At 45.2% G+C, this 17,502-nt stretch overlaps 2 protein-coding genes across 2 annotated transcripts in view; one reads left to right on the top strand and one right to left on the bottom strand.

The window, feature by feature from the left end:
* Positions 1-6,710: 6,710 nt before the first annotated feature.
* On the bottom strand, positions 6,711-10,410 carry s1pr1 (sphingosine-1-phosphate receptor 1). The gene is made up of 2 exons (XM_024423015.2): positions 10,247-10,410; positions 6,711-9,431 (listed from the first exon to the last, which is right to left on the bottom strand). The coding sequence occupies exon 2, from the start codon at positions 9,233-9,235 to the stop codon at positions 8,117-8,119; it is 1,119 nt and encodes a 372-aa protein (XP_024278783.2). The 5' UTR covers positions 9,236-9,431; positions 10,247-10,410; the 3' UTR covers positions 6,711-8,116.
* Positions 10,411-11,274: 864 nt separating this feature from the next.
* dph5 (diphthamide biosynthesis 5) overlaps positions 11,275-17,502 on the top strand; it is a 50,086-nt gene continuing 43,858 nt past the window's right edge. The window contains 1 exon segment of the mRNA XM_042323688.1: positions 11,275-11,823. Within this exon segment, the coding sequence (XP_042179622.1) occupies positions 11,275-11,823 (549 nt within the window).

The following is a 17,502-nucleotide window of genomic DNA, read 5'->3' on the forward strand; positions in this document are numbered from 1 at the left end:
TCTAGAGCAAGTGGTCACCAACCGGTCGATCGCGATCCAATGGTCGATCTCCAAGGCATTCCTAGTCGATCACCAAACATTTCTGTAAAAAACAACGATAAAGCCTTGTGTTCCTATTATTCGCCTGGGGCTGTTGACAGTAGGTGTACCCGATGCAGCTTCCCTGCACGCCGTGTTGGCGAACTGTTGCCATTTTGAACAATTTCATGTGTCCCTTCCCGGCGGGCCCAGAGAGCAAATCAAGTGCATTATAGGGTTACCGCTGACCAGTCGGATGGCTCAGGTGAAGTACATGCAGTAACGTAGCAGGCATAAAAGAAAGCTACAACAAAGTTAATACTGTGAGATTTCAAAACTTTTAAAACAATGACTAGAGAGAGAATGTCAATAAATACAGCAAAAATGTTTTATGAGTGATTTTAAATTCTTACTCAGCACTGTCAACACTTTGTATTTAACACTTATAAGCCACAAAATGCACTTTCTTCCTATTTCCACTCAGCGCTACAACAAGCACTGCAGCAGCAGTAGGGATGGGAGTAGTAGTAATTGTCAAATAGGGATTTCATAGGCTATGGGTTAGTTATAGTCATGTTGTGTTTACAAGGAATCTGATTGAGATTAATTCCATCCCTGTCCACCCTACAACTGGTGATGTGGTTGGTGTGGGGTATACAGTTCACCTCCACTGTGTTATCCATAAGCACAACCTGTGCATTTACAGTCAACACTAAAAATAGTGCAATATTTATATTTAAACAGTAATACACGGAACTGGACACTCACCAAATGCGCACCCCAAAAAAGATGTGTTTAACAACCCAACTTAGGTTATTTCACAAATGCAGCGCTGGGTCAATGTAGCATAGAACACATGTTGGGTTATTTTGACCAAGTGCTGCTGGGCTTCCTGATTAACCTAACGGATTGAGTTACTCGGATTACCCCAATAACTTGTAATTAGTGGCTCATTTCTTACTTCCTTGCTGTGTTATTTTTGATAATTCTTTCTAAAGTTGGTTTCAACGGCCGAAACAGTGCAAAGAAAAGCAAAGTGCAAATAACAACATTCTGTAAAGTATATCCAGTACCTTGAGACAGCACAGCAGAGAGACGGCTGTCACATTACCATTTACTCGTTTTTGCAGATGATAACAGTGTAATATTTATTTCAGGAATCAAAACAAAATCACCTTGGAATCGATTGGAATCAGAAAAGAAAGTAACCTAATACAGTACACTCACCAAAGGCTCAATAAAACCAACATGGACACACATGGTGTCCAGGGGTAGTGAAGCTGGAAACAAACTCAAACCTGACCTTTGTATAATGTTGTTAGTTGTGTTTACCTTAGGTTCACAACAAGGTTACAAGGACATGGGAGGTTCACAGGGATATTGTCATCCACAGTACTCTTATCAATTATTCATTTTTCAACTGAATTCTTTCTTGTATTCTCCCAAAATGTTGTTTATAATGTTGTTTATGCACTCATTTTTGGCAAATATTTGTTGCAGATAAATTATGTTGACCACTTTTAGTGCTATTCCCTCCCTTTCCAGGGCCCATAAATGCTTCATCTTGATTGCGTTCAAATCCATATACATCTCAATAAAATTGAGTTGCGATAACTGTCAGTGGTGTGTACTTACGACTACATCGAGTCAGTGTTTGTCAATACTTGTAAAAATTCTTCACCGCCTACCATGTACCTATGTTTGTCCTGTGTAACTGCAAACTTTTGCTTGGGGTGCTGAAATCCGTAGTTTTTGATTAAAGTCCAATTGTACGCGACCTCTGCCAAGGGAGCCATTCTTTGTTAACGGAGAAAGTGTCACACCCTGACCATAGTTTGCTTTGTATGTTCTATGTTTTGTTTGGTCAGGGTGTGATCTGAGTGGGCATTCTATGTTGGATGTCTTGTTTGTCTGTTTCTGTGTTTGGGCCTGATATGGTTCTCAATCAGAGGCAGGTGTTAGTCATTGTCTCTGATTGGGACCCATATTTAGGTAGCCTTTTTTGTGGGTGATTGTTCCTGTCTTTGTGTTTGTTGCACCAGATAGGGCTGTTTTGGTTTTTCACGTTTCTTATTTTGTATTATACATTGTTCAAGTTATCATCTTTATTAAAGATGTATAAAAATAACCACGCTGTGTTTTGGTCCGCCTCTCCTTCCCAGGAAGAACCACGTTACAGAATCACCCACCACTACAGGACCAAGCGGCGTGGTGACAGGCAGCGGCAGTAGGAGCAGCGCAAGGAGGACTGGACATGGGAGGATGAGTTGGACGGTAAAGGACCCTGGGCACAGCCAGGAGAATATCGCCGCCCCAAAGAAGAGCTGGAGGCGGCGAAGGCGGAGAGGCGCTGGTATGAGGAGGCAGCACGGCGGCGTGGATGGAAGCCCAAGAGTCAGCCCCAAAAATTTCTTGGGGGTGGCACACAGGAAGTGTGGCGAAGCCAGGTAGGAGATCTGCGCCAACTTCCTGTGCTTACCGGGGGGCTAGAGAGACCGGGCAGGCACCGTGTTATGCTGTGAAGCGCACGGTGTCCCCAGTGCGGGTGCATAGCCCGGTGCGGTACATACCAGCTCCGCGTATCGGCTGGGCTAGAGTGGGCATCGAGCCAAGTGCCATGAAGCCGGCTCTACGCATCTGGTCTCCAGTGTGTCTCCTTGGGCCGGCTTACATGGCACCAGCCTTGCGCATGGTGTCCCCGGTTCGCCTGCATAGCCCAGTGCGGGCTATTCCACCTCGCCGCACTGGCAGGGCGACCGGGAGCATTCAACCGGGTAAGGTTGGGCAGGCTCGGTGCTCAAGAGCTCCAGTGCGCCTGCACGGTCCGGTCTATCCGGTATCACCTCCACACACCAGCCCTCCGGTGGCAGCCCCCCGCACCAGGCTGTCTCTCCGTCTCATCCCTACAGGTGCTCCTGCCTCTCCAGTGCTGCCGGAGCCTTCCTCCTCTCCAGCGCTGCTGGAGTCTCCCGCTTGTCCAGCCCTGCTGGAGTCTCCCGCCTGTCCAGCGCTGCCAGAGCTTTCCTCCTCTCCAGCGCTGCCGGAGTCTCCAGTCTGCCCAGCACCATCAGAGCTGCCAGTCTGCAAGGAGCCGCCAGTCTGCAAGGAGCCGCCAGTGCCGCCAGTCTGCAAGGAGCCGCCAGTGCCGCCAGTCTGCAAGGAGCCGCCAGTGCCGCCAGTCTGCAAGGAGCCGCCAGTGCCGCCAGTCTGCAAGGAGCCGCCAGTCTGCAAGGAGCCGCCAGTGCCGCCAGTCTGTAAGGAGCCGCCAGTCTGTAAGGAGCCGCCAGAGCCGCCAGTCTGCAAGGAGCCGCCAGTGCCGCCAGTCTGCAAGGAGCCGCCAGTGCCACCAGTCTGCAAGGAGCCGCCAGTCTGCAAGGAGCCGCCAGTGCCGCCAGTCTGCAAGGAGCCGCCAGTGCCGCCAGTCTGCAAGGAGCCGCCAGTGCCGCCAGTCTGCAAGGAGCCGGAGCCGCCAGTGCCGCCAGTCTGCAAGAAGCCGCCAGTCTGCAAGGAGCCGCCAGTGCCGCCAGTCTGCAAGGAGCCGCCAGTGCCGCCAGTCTGCAAGGAGCCGCCAGTGCCGCCAGTCTGCAAGGAGCCGCCAGTGCCGCCAGTCTGCAAGAAGCCGCCAGTCTGCAAGGAGCCGCCAGTCTGCAAGGAGCCGCCAGTCTGCAAGCCAGGAGCCGCCATTCTGCAAGGAGCCGCCAGTGCCGCCAGTCTGCAAGGAGCCGCCAGTGCCGCCAGTCTGCAAGGAGCCGCCAGTGCCGCCAGTCTGCAAGGAGCCGCCAGTGCCGCCAGTCTGCAAGGAGCCGCCAGTGCCACCAGTCTGCAAGGAGCCGCCAGTCTGCAAGGAGCCGCCAGTGCCGCCAGTCTGCAAGGAGCCGCCAGTGCCGCCAGTCTGCAAGGAGCCGCCAGTGCCGCCAGTCTGCAAGGAGCCGCCAGGATACGCCGGATACGCCAGAGCCGCCAGTCTGCCAGGATCCGCCAGTCTGCCAGGATCCGCCAGAGCCGCCAGGATCCGCCAGTCTGCCAAGATCCGCCAGAGCCGCCAGTCTGCCAGGATCCGCCAGAGCCGCCAGTCTGCCAGAGCCGCCAGTCTGCCAGAGCCGCCAGTCTGCCAGAGCCGCCAGTCCGCCAGAGCCGCCAGTCCGCCAGAGCCGCCAGTCAATCCGCCAGAGCCGCCAGTCCGCCAGAGCCGCCAGTCCGCCAGAGCCGCCAGTCCGCCAGAGCCGCCAGTCTGCCAAGATCCGCCAGAGCCGCCAGGATCTGCCAGAGCCGCCAGGATCTGCCAGAGCCGCCAGGATCTGCCAGAGCCGCCAGGATCTGCCAGAGCCGCCAGGATCTGCCAGAGCCGCCAGTCTGCCAGAGCCGCCAGTCTGCCAGAGCCGCCAGTCTGCCAGAGCCGCCAGTCTGCCAGAGCCGCCAGTCTGCCAGGATCCGCCAGAGCCGCCAGTCTGCCAGGATCCGCCAGAGTCGTCAGCCAGTACGGAGCTACCTCTCTGTCCCGAGCTGCCCCTCTGTCCCGAGCTGCCCCTCTGTCCCGAGCTGCCCCTCTGTCCCGAGCTGCCCCTCTGTCCCGAGCTGCCCCTCTGTCCCGAGCTGCCCCTCTGTCCCGAGCTGCCCCTCTGTCCAGTGGGTTCATTTAGAAGGGTCGCCGTGGTTAGGAGGCCACGGAAGCAGACAATGGAGCGGACTAAGACTATGGTGAAGTGGGGGCCACTATGGTGAAGTGGGGGGGGGTGGGGGGGGGGGTACTGTCACACCCTGACCATAGTGTGCTTTGTATGTTTCTATGTTTTGTTTAGTCAGGGTGTGATCTGAGTGGGCATTCTATGTTGGATGTGTTTGTCTGTTTCTGTGTCTGGGCCTGATATGGTTCTCAATCAGAGGCAGGTGTTAGTCATTGTCTCTGATTGGGAGCCATATTTAGGTAGCCTGTTTTGTGTTGGGTTTTGTGGGTGATTGTTCCTGTCTTTGTGTTTGTTGCACCAGATAGGGCTGTTTCGTTTCTTATTTTGTATTATACATTGTTCAAGTTATCATCTTTATTAACGATGTATAAAAATAACCACGCTGCGTTTTGGTCCGCCTCTCCTTCCCAGGAAGAACCGCGTTACAGAAAGAGCAGCAGATTCTTTAGTTTTGGCAGGGGATGCACATAATGCAATTTTTTATTTAAAAAAATGATGGATTCCAACTCCGACTGACAACTCTATAACGATCAGGATAAGCACGGGTACACAGTACATTTTAGAATGGATCATTGTAAAAGTATCGAGTGGTTGCGCAAGGTTGTAGTCGTAATATCAGCCTTCATTGGGAAACAGTGGATTACGGCGCGCAATTTGACAGACGTCACAAAAAATGGCGTTAAATTAAACATATTACATGACAATAAATAACACTTCACAACACATTAAGTGTGCCCTCAGGCCACTACTCTACTACCACATATCTACAATACATGGTAGTAGGCTCTTACTGGAGGGAATTGTTGAGTATTTTATTATTTCATTTAGGTACATTAATCTCCTAAAAGATAACTGAGTTAGTTTAATCTTGCATAGAGCAAGCTAATTCAATGTAGGCCTGAATACTAGCTAGCTAAAACATGCAAGCAAGCTAGTATAGCAACAGCCGATGAAAGGACAAATTGTTCGGTGTACAAGGAGCGTAAGGGCCAGGTAGGTCATTTTCATTCAAATTTTTCCTAAATAGTTGGCATTACATATGATACATAATATGAAAGTGATGTCAGTAGCAACATTGTTCATTGGTGCAGGCGCAATCTCATAATGCGTTTGAATTACACCTGTCATACATATTAATGTAAAGAAATGTAAATGTTGTACCCCAAAAAAAACTTTATGAAGCAATAACAGCAGATAGCCACAGGGAGGCGCTAAGTGTCTTATCATAATCCAGCACAACTTGAGTTTGCCTCCCCATAGACTTTAAAGGCCCAGTGCAGTCAAAAACAGGATTTACCTGTGTTTTATATATACACTACATGAGTATGTGGACACTTGCTTGTCGAACATCTCACTTACTGCACGGAGGCATTGTCATTCTGAAACAGGAAAGGGCCTTCCCCAAACTGTTGCCACAAAGTTGGAAGCACAGAATCATCTAGAATGTTATTGTATGCTTATAGCGTTAAGATTTCCCTTCACTGTAACTAAGGGGCCTAGCCCGACCAATGAAATACAGGCCCAGACCATTATTCCTCCTCCACCAAACTGTACAGTTGGCACTATGCATTGAGGCAGGTAGTGTTTTCAGCTGACCCTTGGCGTTGCATATGGTGATCTTAGGCTTGTGTGTGGCTGCTCGGCCATGGAAACCCATTTCATGAAGCTCCCGACAAACAGTTATTGTGCTGACGTTACTTCCAGAGGCAGTTCCTGGAATTTTGCAACCCTATTCAGGACTGCTGTTGAAACAGCTGGGTAAGTTGTTGGACCTGTCCCCCAAACTAGTTGCTTTCAGATGACTAGCCTATTATTAACAGATATTTATCCAATTCTCACCACTGTCTCCCACCTTTAGGTGGCAGAACATAGTCGGAACCCCTCATTTAACCCAACTTTGACAACTTTAACAATATGACAACTTATGTTACAAAAATATGTTTTTTCGTTAATGTCACAACATTCTGTACTGAGCCTGTCCGTTAAGAAAAGACAACAAGAGAAGACAACAATACAATTTTTTTATTTCCAATATTTATTAAGAGCTAACCAAAACACGTGCAAAATATGACTTGGGTCCACATGGGAGTTTGTGATTACGTGACCCCTGAAAAGCGACATTGTACTTGTCCATGGGTGTTTAACGGTGCTCTCAACAACAAATCTATATGGGAGGATTCCAGTGAGCTATTGGTGACAATGGGCATTAACTTATGCCGTTATGAAAATGTAAGTAATTATTGGGCTCGGTACTTTCAGGAATGGACCAGTGCTATTGCTTATCCTTTGCCGTCAATCTTTTTTTGTTTTCAACCTCATGCCCTTCCCTATTACTGGGGCATGCTGGTTTTCACAAGAGTTGAAATGATTTTTGAGAGTGGTAACTGAGGGACAGACAAATATGTTGAATGGCTGGAGCTACGGTATCTTCATCTAAAAGTGAAACGGAAAGGACAATAAAATCATGAGTGGATAAAAAAGATAACCTTTGTCACACAAACCAAATGCCTTTTTCGCTTTTGAATATAAATTATTATTGCAACTACATTGCTTTGCTACAAAGAACTTTATCCAATGAGAGTGAAATAAACCAAATTACAAGTACAAAATACATTCTCAATCAGGGGGTAGAATTTACATTGTACTAGCCTTCAGAGTTTAGTCGAAGATACACAAGCACTTCATTCATTGTATTTCTTAAATATTTCAATAAGAACAATAAGCACTACAAACCATTTTTACTCTTCCATCAACACCCATTATAGAGAATCAGTAAACACCTATAATGGGTTGATGGTTCTTATTTAGCACTTTTACAACAAGTGCTGTGCTAAATACAAAAAATACCTTTGACAAAAACGTCTTCTTCTCATAATACTGTAAACCAGGTTTACAATTTAGGTGCTATACTGTAAATCAGGTTTACAATTTAGGTACTATACTGTAAAATAGGTTTAGGATTTAGGTGCTACACTGTAAATCAGGTTTATAGTTTAGGTGCTATACTGTAAGCCAGGTTTACAATTTAGGTGCTATACTGTAAATCAGGTTTATAGTTTGGGTGTGTGTGCTTCCCATTGTCTTTTGAATATGAACATATTCAGATCAGTGCTGGCAGTCCAAGGTGTGAGGGGAGAAGAAAACAAACTAAACAACTCTATATCTCTACTCTCTGACATGGACAGACACTTTGTGAAGTGATAAAACAAATGGAAACTGAAGAGGCAACTTACTGTACAAACTGACATACTGTACATCCACACATCCACAGGGCAACAAAACCACACACACACAACTTATACACATGTATATACATAATGTACAAACACACTTGCACACTGCACAAAAACATATATACATCCACACTTCCTAAGCAGTGGAGCTACTTTTCACACAACAGTCCAGAAGGCTCTTTAAGAAGAGGAGGTGATATTCCCAGAGGATACGATGGTCTCCCTTGGCAAGTACTCCGGCTCATCCTTATTGGGGTGGGACGAGTTGTCCGACTTGCTCCGGCTGAACTCTGCACCAATAATGGGCTGGGAGAACTTGCCGGAGGGCTGGGTGCAGACGCTGCAGCACAGGAGCGTTTTGAGGAAGGCGCGACGCATCTCGTTGCTGGTGAGTGTGTAGATGAGGGGATTCATGGCCGAGTTGAGCACGGCCAAGGCCAGGAACCACTCGGCCTTGTACAGGATGGGGCACATGCGGATGTCGCAGGCCACGTCCAGCAACAGAAGGATGAAGAGTGGGGCCCAGCAGGCGATGAAACAGCTCAGCACGATGATTACGGTCTTCAGCAGGGCCATGGACTTCTCAGAGCTCTTGCTGCTAGCGCTACCCCCGCCGCGGCCGTTGGAGACCTTGCGGAACACCATCTTGCGGCTGCGGGTGCGCACCAGGGCGTAGATGCGCGCGTACAGTACCACGATGGCCATGAGGATGACGCTAAAGACGGTGGTGCAGAACAGGATGTAGGTCTTGTGGTAGAGCGGCAGTACGGTGGAGCAGCTGGGCATGCTCTGGATGCAATTCCAGCCCATGATGGGCAGGCCGCCCAAGATGGCTGCAATCAGCCACACGGTGCTGATGAGCATGAAGACACGGCACGTGTTGCCATTGTTGTGTAACTTCATCTTCAGCATGGTGAGGTGGCGCTCAATGGCGATGGCCAACAGGCTGAAGACTGAGGCTGCCAGGGCCACAAACATACTCCCCTCCCGGAAGAACCACTGTGTGGGGGTCAGTTTGTATGTGTTGGCACCTGACAGCAGGATGTTGGCAGTGTACACCACCCCAGCCAGCAAGTCTGATAAAGCTAAGTTCCCAATAAAGTAGTACATGGGCTTGTGGAACTTCTTGGTCCTCCAAATGGTAAGTAGGACCAAGACATTCTCAAGAATAATGAAGCAACATACAATGATGAAAACCACAGAGTCCGCTTTGAGCCTGGAATCCTGCTCCACTTTCCGGAGCTTCCCTGTGAAGTTGTAGTGTCTGGCTATCAAGTCAGAATACATGGAGTCACCCATGGTTCTGTTTTTAATGAAATCCCCCAAATTCTTTAGTTCAAGATTTTAGTCCATTGAGTGGAGCTGGTGAGTCAAGGCACAGCTGGCAATGGTAATCCTACACGCTTGATGGGTTGTCATTGCAGACGCTCAAATCAAATAATCCTCAATGCCACAGGATATTCTGAGAATGTCCTTGGACCCAATCATGAAACTCCTGGAAAAAAATAGAAAATACCAATTTAGAACAGTCATGAGAAAATGTTTTGTTGTAGATTTTTTTTTATGACTCCTAATTTACTAGCTCATTTTTATATGGAATGGTGATTGAGTATTCAGTAGGCTAATCGAACAAAAGACAAAGACAGAACAAAAGTCCTTCTAAAAACAAGTGAACATGAGAACGAGGCAATTATTTAGTAAAAGAGTTGAGGATAAATCTATTTTCTTTTTGAATATGTGATAAAGCAAACAATCAGAAAAGTCGGACCCAGATCGGCCCTTTATGGACATGACGATCATGATACCTGATTCTGAACTGTGTGCTGAATTCCACAAGATGGAAAAGTATCGCGATGATGCATATTACCATCATAATAGGCTATTCTGATTCTGAACTGTGCTAAAAATGAGATGGGGGTGACGCATTGGTAAACTATGAAGTAAGCTATAAAAAAAAATGTGTTTGGAAAAAAATCCATGAACTTCAGAACAAACTTGCAAGAACTAACTTCCAAAACGATCTAACGGCGTCTTAACATTCACTTGAAATGCGTTTAAAACTCATGGGCAAGTGATGAGCAAGATTAACGTTATTTTTGTTCAAACATGTTTTTTCGATTTCTTCTGTAGGCCTATTTAAGATATGATCTTAAATTACTTTAGAAAGCAAATAGTATTTTTGTTGTTACAGAACAACTTTTATTTGCATTTTAAATTCTTCATAACCTACTAATAATGATGGCCAGACACATAAGTAGGCCAAATACATTGATAAAATCTAGAAATTATGTCAATGTCATGTTTCCTTACCTTAATAATAGTCGTCATCAATGCGAATATTCTTTACAAGTGTCAACCTTTTATATTGGTACAATTTGCTAAGTAAGAAACCTTTTTGTGTCTTTCCCAGTGGCTGAGTTGTTTCCCCACAGTGATCCCATGGACTGAGCACGGTGCGCAAGATAGGCTAAGTAAAAGCGAATATTTTTGTCAGTTCAACCCACTCAACTCAACCCTCCCCTCTCATACCGTCCCAGTCGCGTTGTCCAGCAGTAAATTCACAGAGATTACATTTATTTAGAATTTCTAAATTTAGTGTGCCTTACATTTAGAAATTCTTCCAACACATTCATTAAATTAATATAGGCAATGAAATCAGTGTAATATATATATATATATATATATATATATATATATATATATTTGTCAAATGTATGTGCTTTCAAGCTATTTAGCGTCTGTTAATGAAGTGGTGGTTTGATATGGCCATTTGTGTTGCACTTTATTTTAAAATGCATAAATGACCAGGTACATACAAGAGATTACATTGTAAAATGATAATTGCGTACTAATAATCTGAGTTACTAGATAGATATATAGATATATAAATATATAGATAGGTATATTGTGTAGATAGTTTTCATATCCATGGGAAGATGATTATGGCTTCAACCCAAATGTTCCTCCATTGTAATCTGAATAGAATAGCCTGCCTAAAAATACCAACGTCTGTCCTGACGATGTGGTGCAGTTGATTTAGTATGCTTACGAACATGAATTTAGATATTCAAATGGACACAGATGAATAATTATTATGATACCGCTACTACTATTACTTTAAGTATTTGCAAAGCCAGCAGTCAGTGTGGTAGTAATTATAACAAAACAATAATGATACAAAAATACCATTAATAAATTCAGCTATCAGAATTAATTGTGCTTTTATCTCTGGGAATGCACCAGCTGTGGACATTATTCCACCTCCTGATGACGCCCCCTTCACCAAATTAAGTCAAGCTATATGTGCATGAGTAACCCCCCTCTGTCGCCTGTGCTCCATGAGTAACCCCCCTCTGTCCCCTGTGCTCCCAGTCCCAGCTCCGTCCCCTGTGCTCCCAGAGTCCCAGCTCCGTCCCCTGTGCTCCCAGAGTCCCAGCTCCGTCCCCTGTGCTCCCAGAGTCCCAGCTCCGTCCCCCGTGCCCCCAGAGTCCCAGCTCCGTCCCCCGTGCTCCCAGAGTCCCAGCTCCGTCCCCCGTGCTCCCAGAGTCCCAGCTCCGTCCCCCGTGCTCCCAGAGTCCCAGCTCCGTCCCCCGTGCTCCCAGAGTCCCAGCTCCGTCCCCCGTGCTCCCAGAGTCCCAGCTCCGTCCCCCCGTGCTCCCAGAGTCCCAGCTCCGTCCCCCGTGCTCCCAGAGTCCCAGCTCCGTCCCCCCGTGCTCCCAGAGTCCCAGCTCCGTCCCCCGTGCTCCCAGAGTCCCAGCTCCGTCCCCCGTGCTCCCAGAGTCCCAGCTCCGTCCCCCGTGCTCCCAGAGTCCCAGCTCCGTCCCCCGTGCTCCCAGAGTCCCAGCTCCGTCCCCTGTGCTCCATGTCTTCTGCCCATTAACGTGTGTGTGAGTGTGTGTGTTTTTCAAAACCACCCTTAGTTTCAAACATGATGGTGGCTGCATTATGTATTGGGAATGCTTTAACCAGAAAATGCTCACGACTGTAATTGCTGCCAAAGCTGTTTTCACCAAGTATTGCCTCAGAGGATGTATACTTAGGCCTATGCAATCACAACATCAAATGTTCTTGCATTAATTACAATTTTTTTTAAAACTTGAATTAGTGGGGGGAAATCCTTACATGTTTGTGTCTGTGTGAGAAAGAGAGCAAAGAGAGAGGAAAATAACTCAAAGGAAAGAGGATAACATGGAAAACTTCCTTCAAGAGGTCTCGTTGCTGAATTCTTTGACAGGGGGAGAATATCTATATCCCTGCTCCAGTTGGTTGTCTGTGAGCGAGCGTTGGCACCATCGCTGTCAGCTCTCTGGACCATCAAACCAAGTGAGATCACAAGCCTGCTTGCAGAGAGAGACATGGTCTTTATTTTGGGAAGTCCCACTGCCATCCCTCTTTCTTTGTTTATATTTGATCTCCTTCACATAGACAGTCTTTATCCACCACAGGACCCTGGCCCATTTATCCTCCAATAGTGGTTGCTCCCAAAGTGGCCTAATGGAAGCAGAACATCAGCATGAATATAAAACAAACTGACCATCCAAATAAGCCCTCTAGACTTTATATACGAATCATTTCACAGTAATGCTTTGCTACAGTACACATTGATGTTGTATTTGATACATTTGTGTGAATGTGATACAAAGCAGCTGGGACCTTAGGCATGTTAACCCCCCCCCCAATGTCTGAGAGGTCAGAGGGAGAGTAGCCATGCAGAAAGAATACGTGGAGGGGCGAGAGGAAGAAAGGAGAAGGGGAATGAACAAACAGAGGACTGTGCTTTTGAGCTCCAAGGACTTTGTTTCATGACTCTCAGAGGAGAGAGTCGAGGAGGTAAATAATGTTGGCCCCATAAGGAAGAGGAGAGGCCCCAACATGACAAGCTCCGTTAACACACTGGTACAGTTAGAGGAAAACCAAGAGATGTGCTCATTGAAATTGCTCCAATTGATCCACCATGATAATTCAACTGTGACATGCTTTACATCCATGTGCCAGCTGAATTAGGCATCTCACTATCACCCCATTCCACTCCCTTTCTTGCTATCTATTCATTCTGTTGCATCTGGTTGGTTTATCCTTATCCCAGTCCTTCTCCAGGTGCAACCCCACCAGAATATGTATGTCCATAACCCTAACACGCACACCAACACAGTCATTGGATTGTGAGAAGATTTGAAAGTCTATTGGTTGATCGTACTTTATGCAATAAATCCCTCCCCTCCATACTAGTACTGTATGTGTTTGATAAATGTTAACATACCCAGACTTAAATTGATTTATGTTTGTGTGGTATATTTTTCACAGGGTGCCAAAAGTTATAGTAGTTATATATGAGCTACAGAGACTTTACATCAAGACAAAGTCACACGTTCAGAGGCCACCTCTGAGCATAGCCTAGAAAAATATGGAGATGTGACATATGTTGGACAATGAGAGCACATAGGCCACTCAACCCAGTAGGCGGTATTACTCTAGGTTATTGTTGCAGTTTAGCTTCATAGCCATAGGTTTAGACTGCTAGACAAATCAAGTTTTGAATGCAAATCATCTGTTTAAAGAAAGCAATAAATACCAGAAACAGACTAAGTGCTGCAGGGCAGGTTAAGTGCAGCAAATCATTTATGGAACACAGCAAAGTCAATTTAGTGTCTGGTAACATGACTGTTGTTCTGTTGACCATGTCAGATGTCAGTGTGGAAAAGGAACCCCTCCAAAAAGAAAAGGAGGAGTGGAAAGGAAAGCCTTTCTCTCAAACAACTGATGGATTTACCTAGAAGTGAAGTAAAACATGTGGGAGCTGTAGGTGTTTTTAGAACTCCCTCAAGTCATGGGTTGTAAAAAAATACCGATGGCGTGTACTCACAACGTTACACTGCTCTCATTAAGCATTCCACAGGAATATGATCACAGGAAATGGTCAATGAAGGAGAGGACAGAAAACAAAAGTCATTTCCGGAGGTTTTTACAAGGCCCCCAGGGGTTTCATGTTACAATAGATAGGCCTAAGTGTAAAGTAAAATAAAAATGGCAACAAAGTATGTCCTTATATCAAGATGTTTATTAGTCCCATTTAAGACACACAGATAAGCACAAGTAGTATGGATGGAGTAATTGAAAATAGACTGAAAATAATACACTCAGTCTTAAAGCAGGATTTCAATGTCCCTGACCAACCTCAAGCACAGACATTAAAGTGAGTCCCAATTCTAATCATCTACCCATTCACCACTTATCTAAAATCCTTCACCAGTTCAACCAGGTCAAATATAAGTTGTAAGGGGGGGTGAAAGAACAACATTTCACGAAAGATAACAATCCCCACATCCTTGCCTTTTCCTTCCAATGACCTAAAAAAATATACCTTTTCTCCTTCCTCTATCCGGTTCTCACAGTCGGTATAGATAGCGCGAATCAGGCCCACACTAAACATAGTTATACTAACCATAAAGGCCACATGCAGAAGCACTGTCATCAAAATGCAGGTCAAAAGGACAACGCTGGCAGGTCAAAAAACTTAGGATGATCAATACAATGCATTGAATTATTGAATTTTAGATGAGCATGTTCCCATTTTATGTATCACCCAAACAGAGGAAGGCCTACAGAGCATGAGATTGTCACCATTTAAGAGTCCGTGTTAACCTGTAAGGACAAACAGTGTGCAATGGCATGATCAGTAGACACAACAATGAGATGTGGTCCTGTGTGCCTCAGTTGGTAGAGTATTGTGTCTGCAATGCCAGGGTTCTGGGTTCCATTCTCACTGGGAACAAGTATTAAAAGAAGGCAAGTCACTCTATATAACACTATCTGCTAAATAACAAATAAAATGTGATGCCAAGTACAATATGGGGTGAGATTGCAAGGCATATGTTACATGTTCTTCACGTCATGGTGCGCTGTGAAGTCCCAGGAATGTCTCTCACCCCCTAGAGCAAAATGGTTGACAGTGACACTTCAGTCTTTTCAATTTGATTGACATATAAATCATGGGAGCTTCATTCTCAAAGGGAGGGATTCATCAGCAAATGCAGGACTGGGAGGGTCAACATTGTTGCTGTTCATTAGGTGTTGTGATAGAGGCTTTGCAAAGCTAACAGTAATTGAGGACCACTGGTTATTTCAGTTCAATTATTTGTTACAGCATGAGCATCATTAAAGTGAGCATTGGGGAAAGCCTTGAGAAGTAGCTAAATGCTCAGGGTTAACCACCGTTGCCTAGTTCAATTTAAAAAACAATATAAAAAAACAGAAGGTCTAAAAGATGGAGACTGTTCTGGACATGCCAGGACTGTGTGGAATACTGGAACCATTTTGGCTCCATGAGAAAGTGCCAGAGTTCTCTGAAACGTTTGAAAATGCGTGTATCATATACATATACATACTGTGTTCCTGGACATGCAACTGGCCACACACAAGTAAGTAGAACAAAAGAGTCAGAACCTCCATTTGTTGTCGTGGGCATCAAATCAGAGCGTGACATGATCCAGCTCAGCGTAAGCCTTTTGGCTTTTAGAGGGCCTTTGCAGATCGGTCCGACAAAAGAATGCTTTGTGTTTTAAATGCAGAAGAATAAAAAAATAACCACACACAATCGCCCAAACACACAGATCTTGAACTGGGAGGGGAGAAGTGAGAACAAGCTACAGAGAAATCACTAGTCTTCCGTTATCAAACTGTGGGGTTCAATCCAGTTATGGGAGCTCTTAATATGATCTGTCAGCTTCAGTGGAAAAGATTAAAGCAGAAAAGTCTTTCCTAGTAATAATCTCTGCAGGAATTAAATACATCTTTCTGTTTTGATTGGTTTCTCTGGAGTTAAAGTACAATAGGAAATATGAATGTGTGCATTGCAATATTCAGTAACATCAAGCAAACTATGTTTTGGTCATACATTAGGTCTGATATGTAGACCAACATTTATTTTTCACCCCACTTGCTTGTTAATTTTCTCTAGTTCTGACATGGCAAGGTCGGCAAGTAGCCTAGTGGTTAGAGCGTTGGACTAGTAACCGGAAGATTGTGAGTTCAAACCCCCAAGCTGACAAGGTACAAATCTGTCATTCTGCCCCTGAACAGGCAGTTAACCCACTGTTCCTAGGCCATCATTGAAAATAAGAATTTGTTTTTAACTGACTTGCCTAGTTAAATAAAGGTTAAATAAATAAATACTCTTATTTTTGACTGTCATGGATAATCATATTCAGAAAGGTTAATGGCTACTGTACACAGGTCTTTGTCATGATTAGTTTGATGATTATTACAGGCAAAATCATTGTCCTGTAAAGGGTTAATTCTATATTGGTCAAAGTTCAAAGACCCAGATGCATGTCCTGTATTGTTTCCATATAACTTCCTGTTACCTTGACACGTCTCTCGGCCTCATCCATATAGTTTATAACATAACATGGTGTCAGAAGTGGCATCCAAACCCATGCCATTGGCAGGGATTGCTGACTGACATTAGAATGTAAACTGTGGAAGGACATCATCTCCATCCCTCACTGGAAACTCTAGAGAACTGTGCCACTCCCACCATCTATCTAATTGGAACTATTCTCCAAGAAAGCATTGGTTTGGAATCAGGTGAGAGGCTATATTTTGTGAAGCTCTCTGTCAAGTTTGGTCTCTAAAACTGTTATAGGCAGAAGTAAAGAACTATGCACTCGACCACCTAAACACATCTTAAGATTCCTGTCACGTCATAGTGTGTTTCTCTCTGATGAATCTAACATTACCGTAACTTTGGGAAAATTCACTTCCTCCAGTGGAGGTTTTCTTAAGGCACCCAGGAGAATGAAATGACACAGGCGCATTGACACTGCTAGTTCTTCAGCATGTCGCCATGGTGCTTAGTAAACTATGCCAAGCTCTGAAAAGGGTGAACTGCACTCCGAGGAAAGTCTTTTGTCGGAGGAACGCCCCCTTCACAACTCTTCTCTTTCTCGTCATCTTTTCTCTGATTTAGAGAGTCTTTCAGTTGAACAGGAAATGGGATATGGACAGGTCATGAGTCTTGGTCGCTTGCCCTGAACTGGCATGTAAAAATACCCCATGGACAATTAGTTCAGTCCTACCCCAAGTTGAGCTTAGCTAACAGGCCAAGATTGCAGCAAACACTACATTGTAATGTCTAGTTTTTGGTTTGAATCCAACTTTCAATGAGTCTGTGTCTTTGAAACTTCAAAACACAAATGATCGATGATGATCCTAAGAGGTCTACTATTACTCAATGCTCTGGAGCGTAAAGGATTGGTCAGTGGCAAACCAAAGCCTGCATTTCAAGACCTGGCACAAAGCCTTCTGGTACAAACCAAACTGGATGTTGTTTATGAAGGAATGAATTCCATGCTGGCAGATCTCTGTTATCACATCTAAAATGGAGATGTTGCTACATATAAAACTCTGACTCATGTGAACTCAGCAAAACAATAAATGTCCTCTCACTGTCAACTGCGTTTATTTTCAGCAAACTTAACATGTGTAAATATTTGTATTAACATAAGATTCAACAACTGAGACATAAACTGAACAAGTTCCACAGACATGTAACTAACAGAAATTGA

The sequence above is a fragment of the Oncorhynchus tshawytscha genome, linkage group LG06 (assembly GCF_018296145.1).
Source record: "Oncorhynchus tshawytscha isolate Ot180627B linkage group LG06, Otsh_v2.0, whole genome shotgun sequence".
In the NCBI taxonomy this organism is placed as follows: Eukaryota; Metazoa; Chordata; class Actinopteri; order Salmoniformes; family Salmonidae; genus Oncorhynchus; species Oncorhynchus tshawytscha.

Bases quoted from the DNA above. Each gene is read 5' to 3' on its own strand.
- s1pr1 (XM_024423015.2), bottom strand. From the start codon at position 9,235: ATGGGTGACTCCATGTATTCTGACTTGATAGCCAGACACTACAACTTC.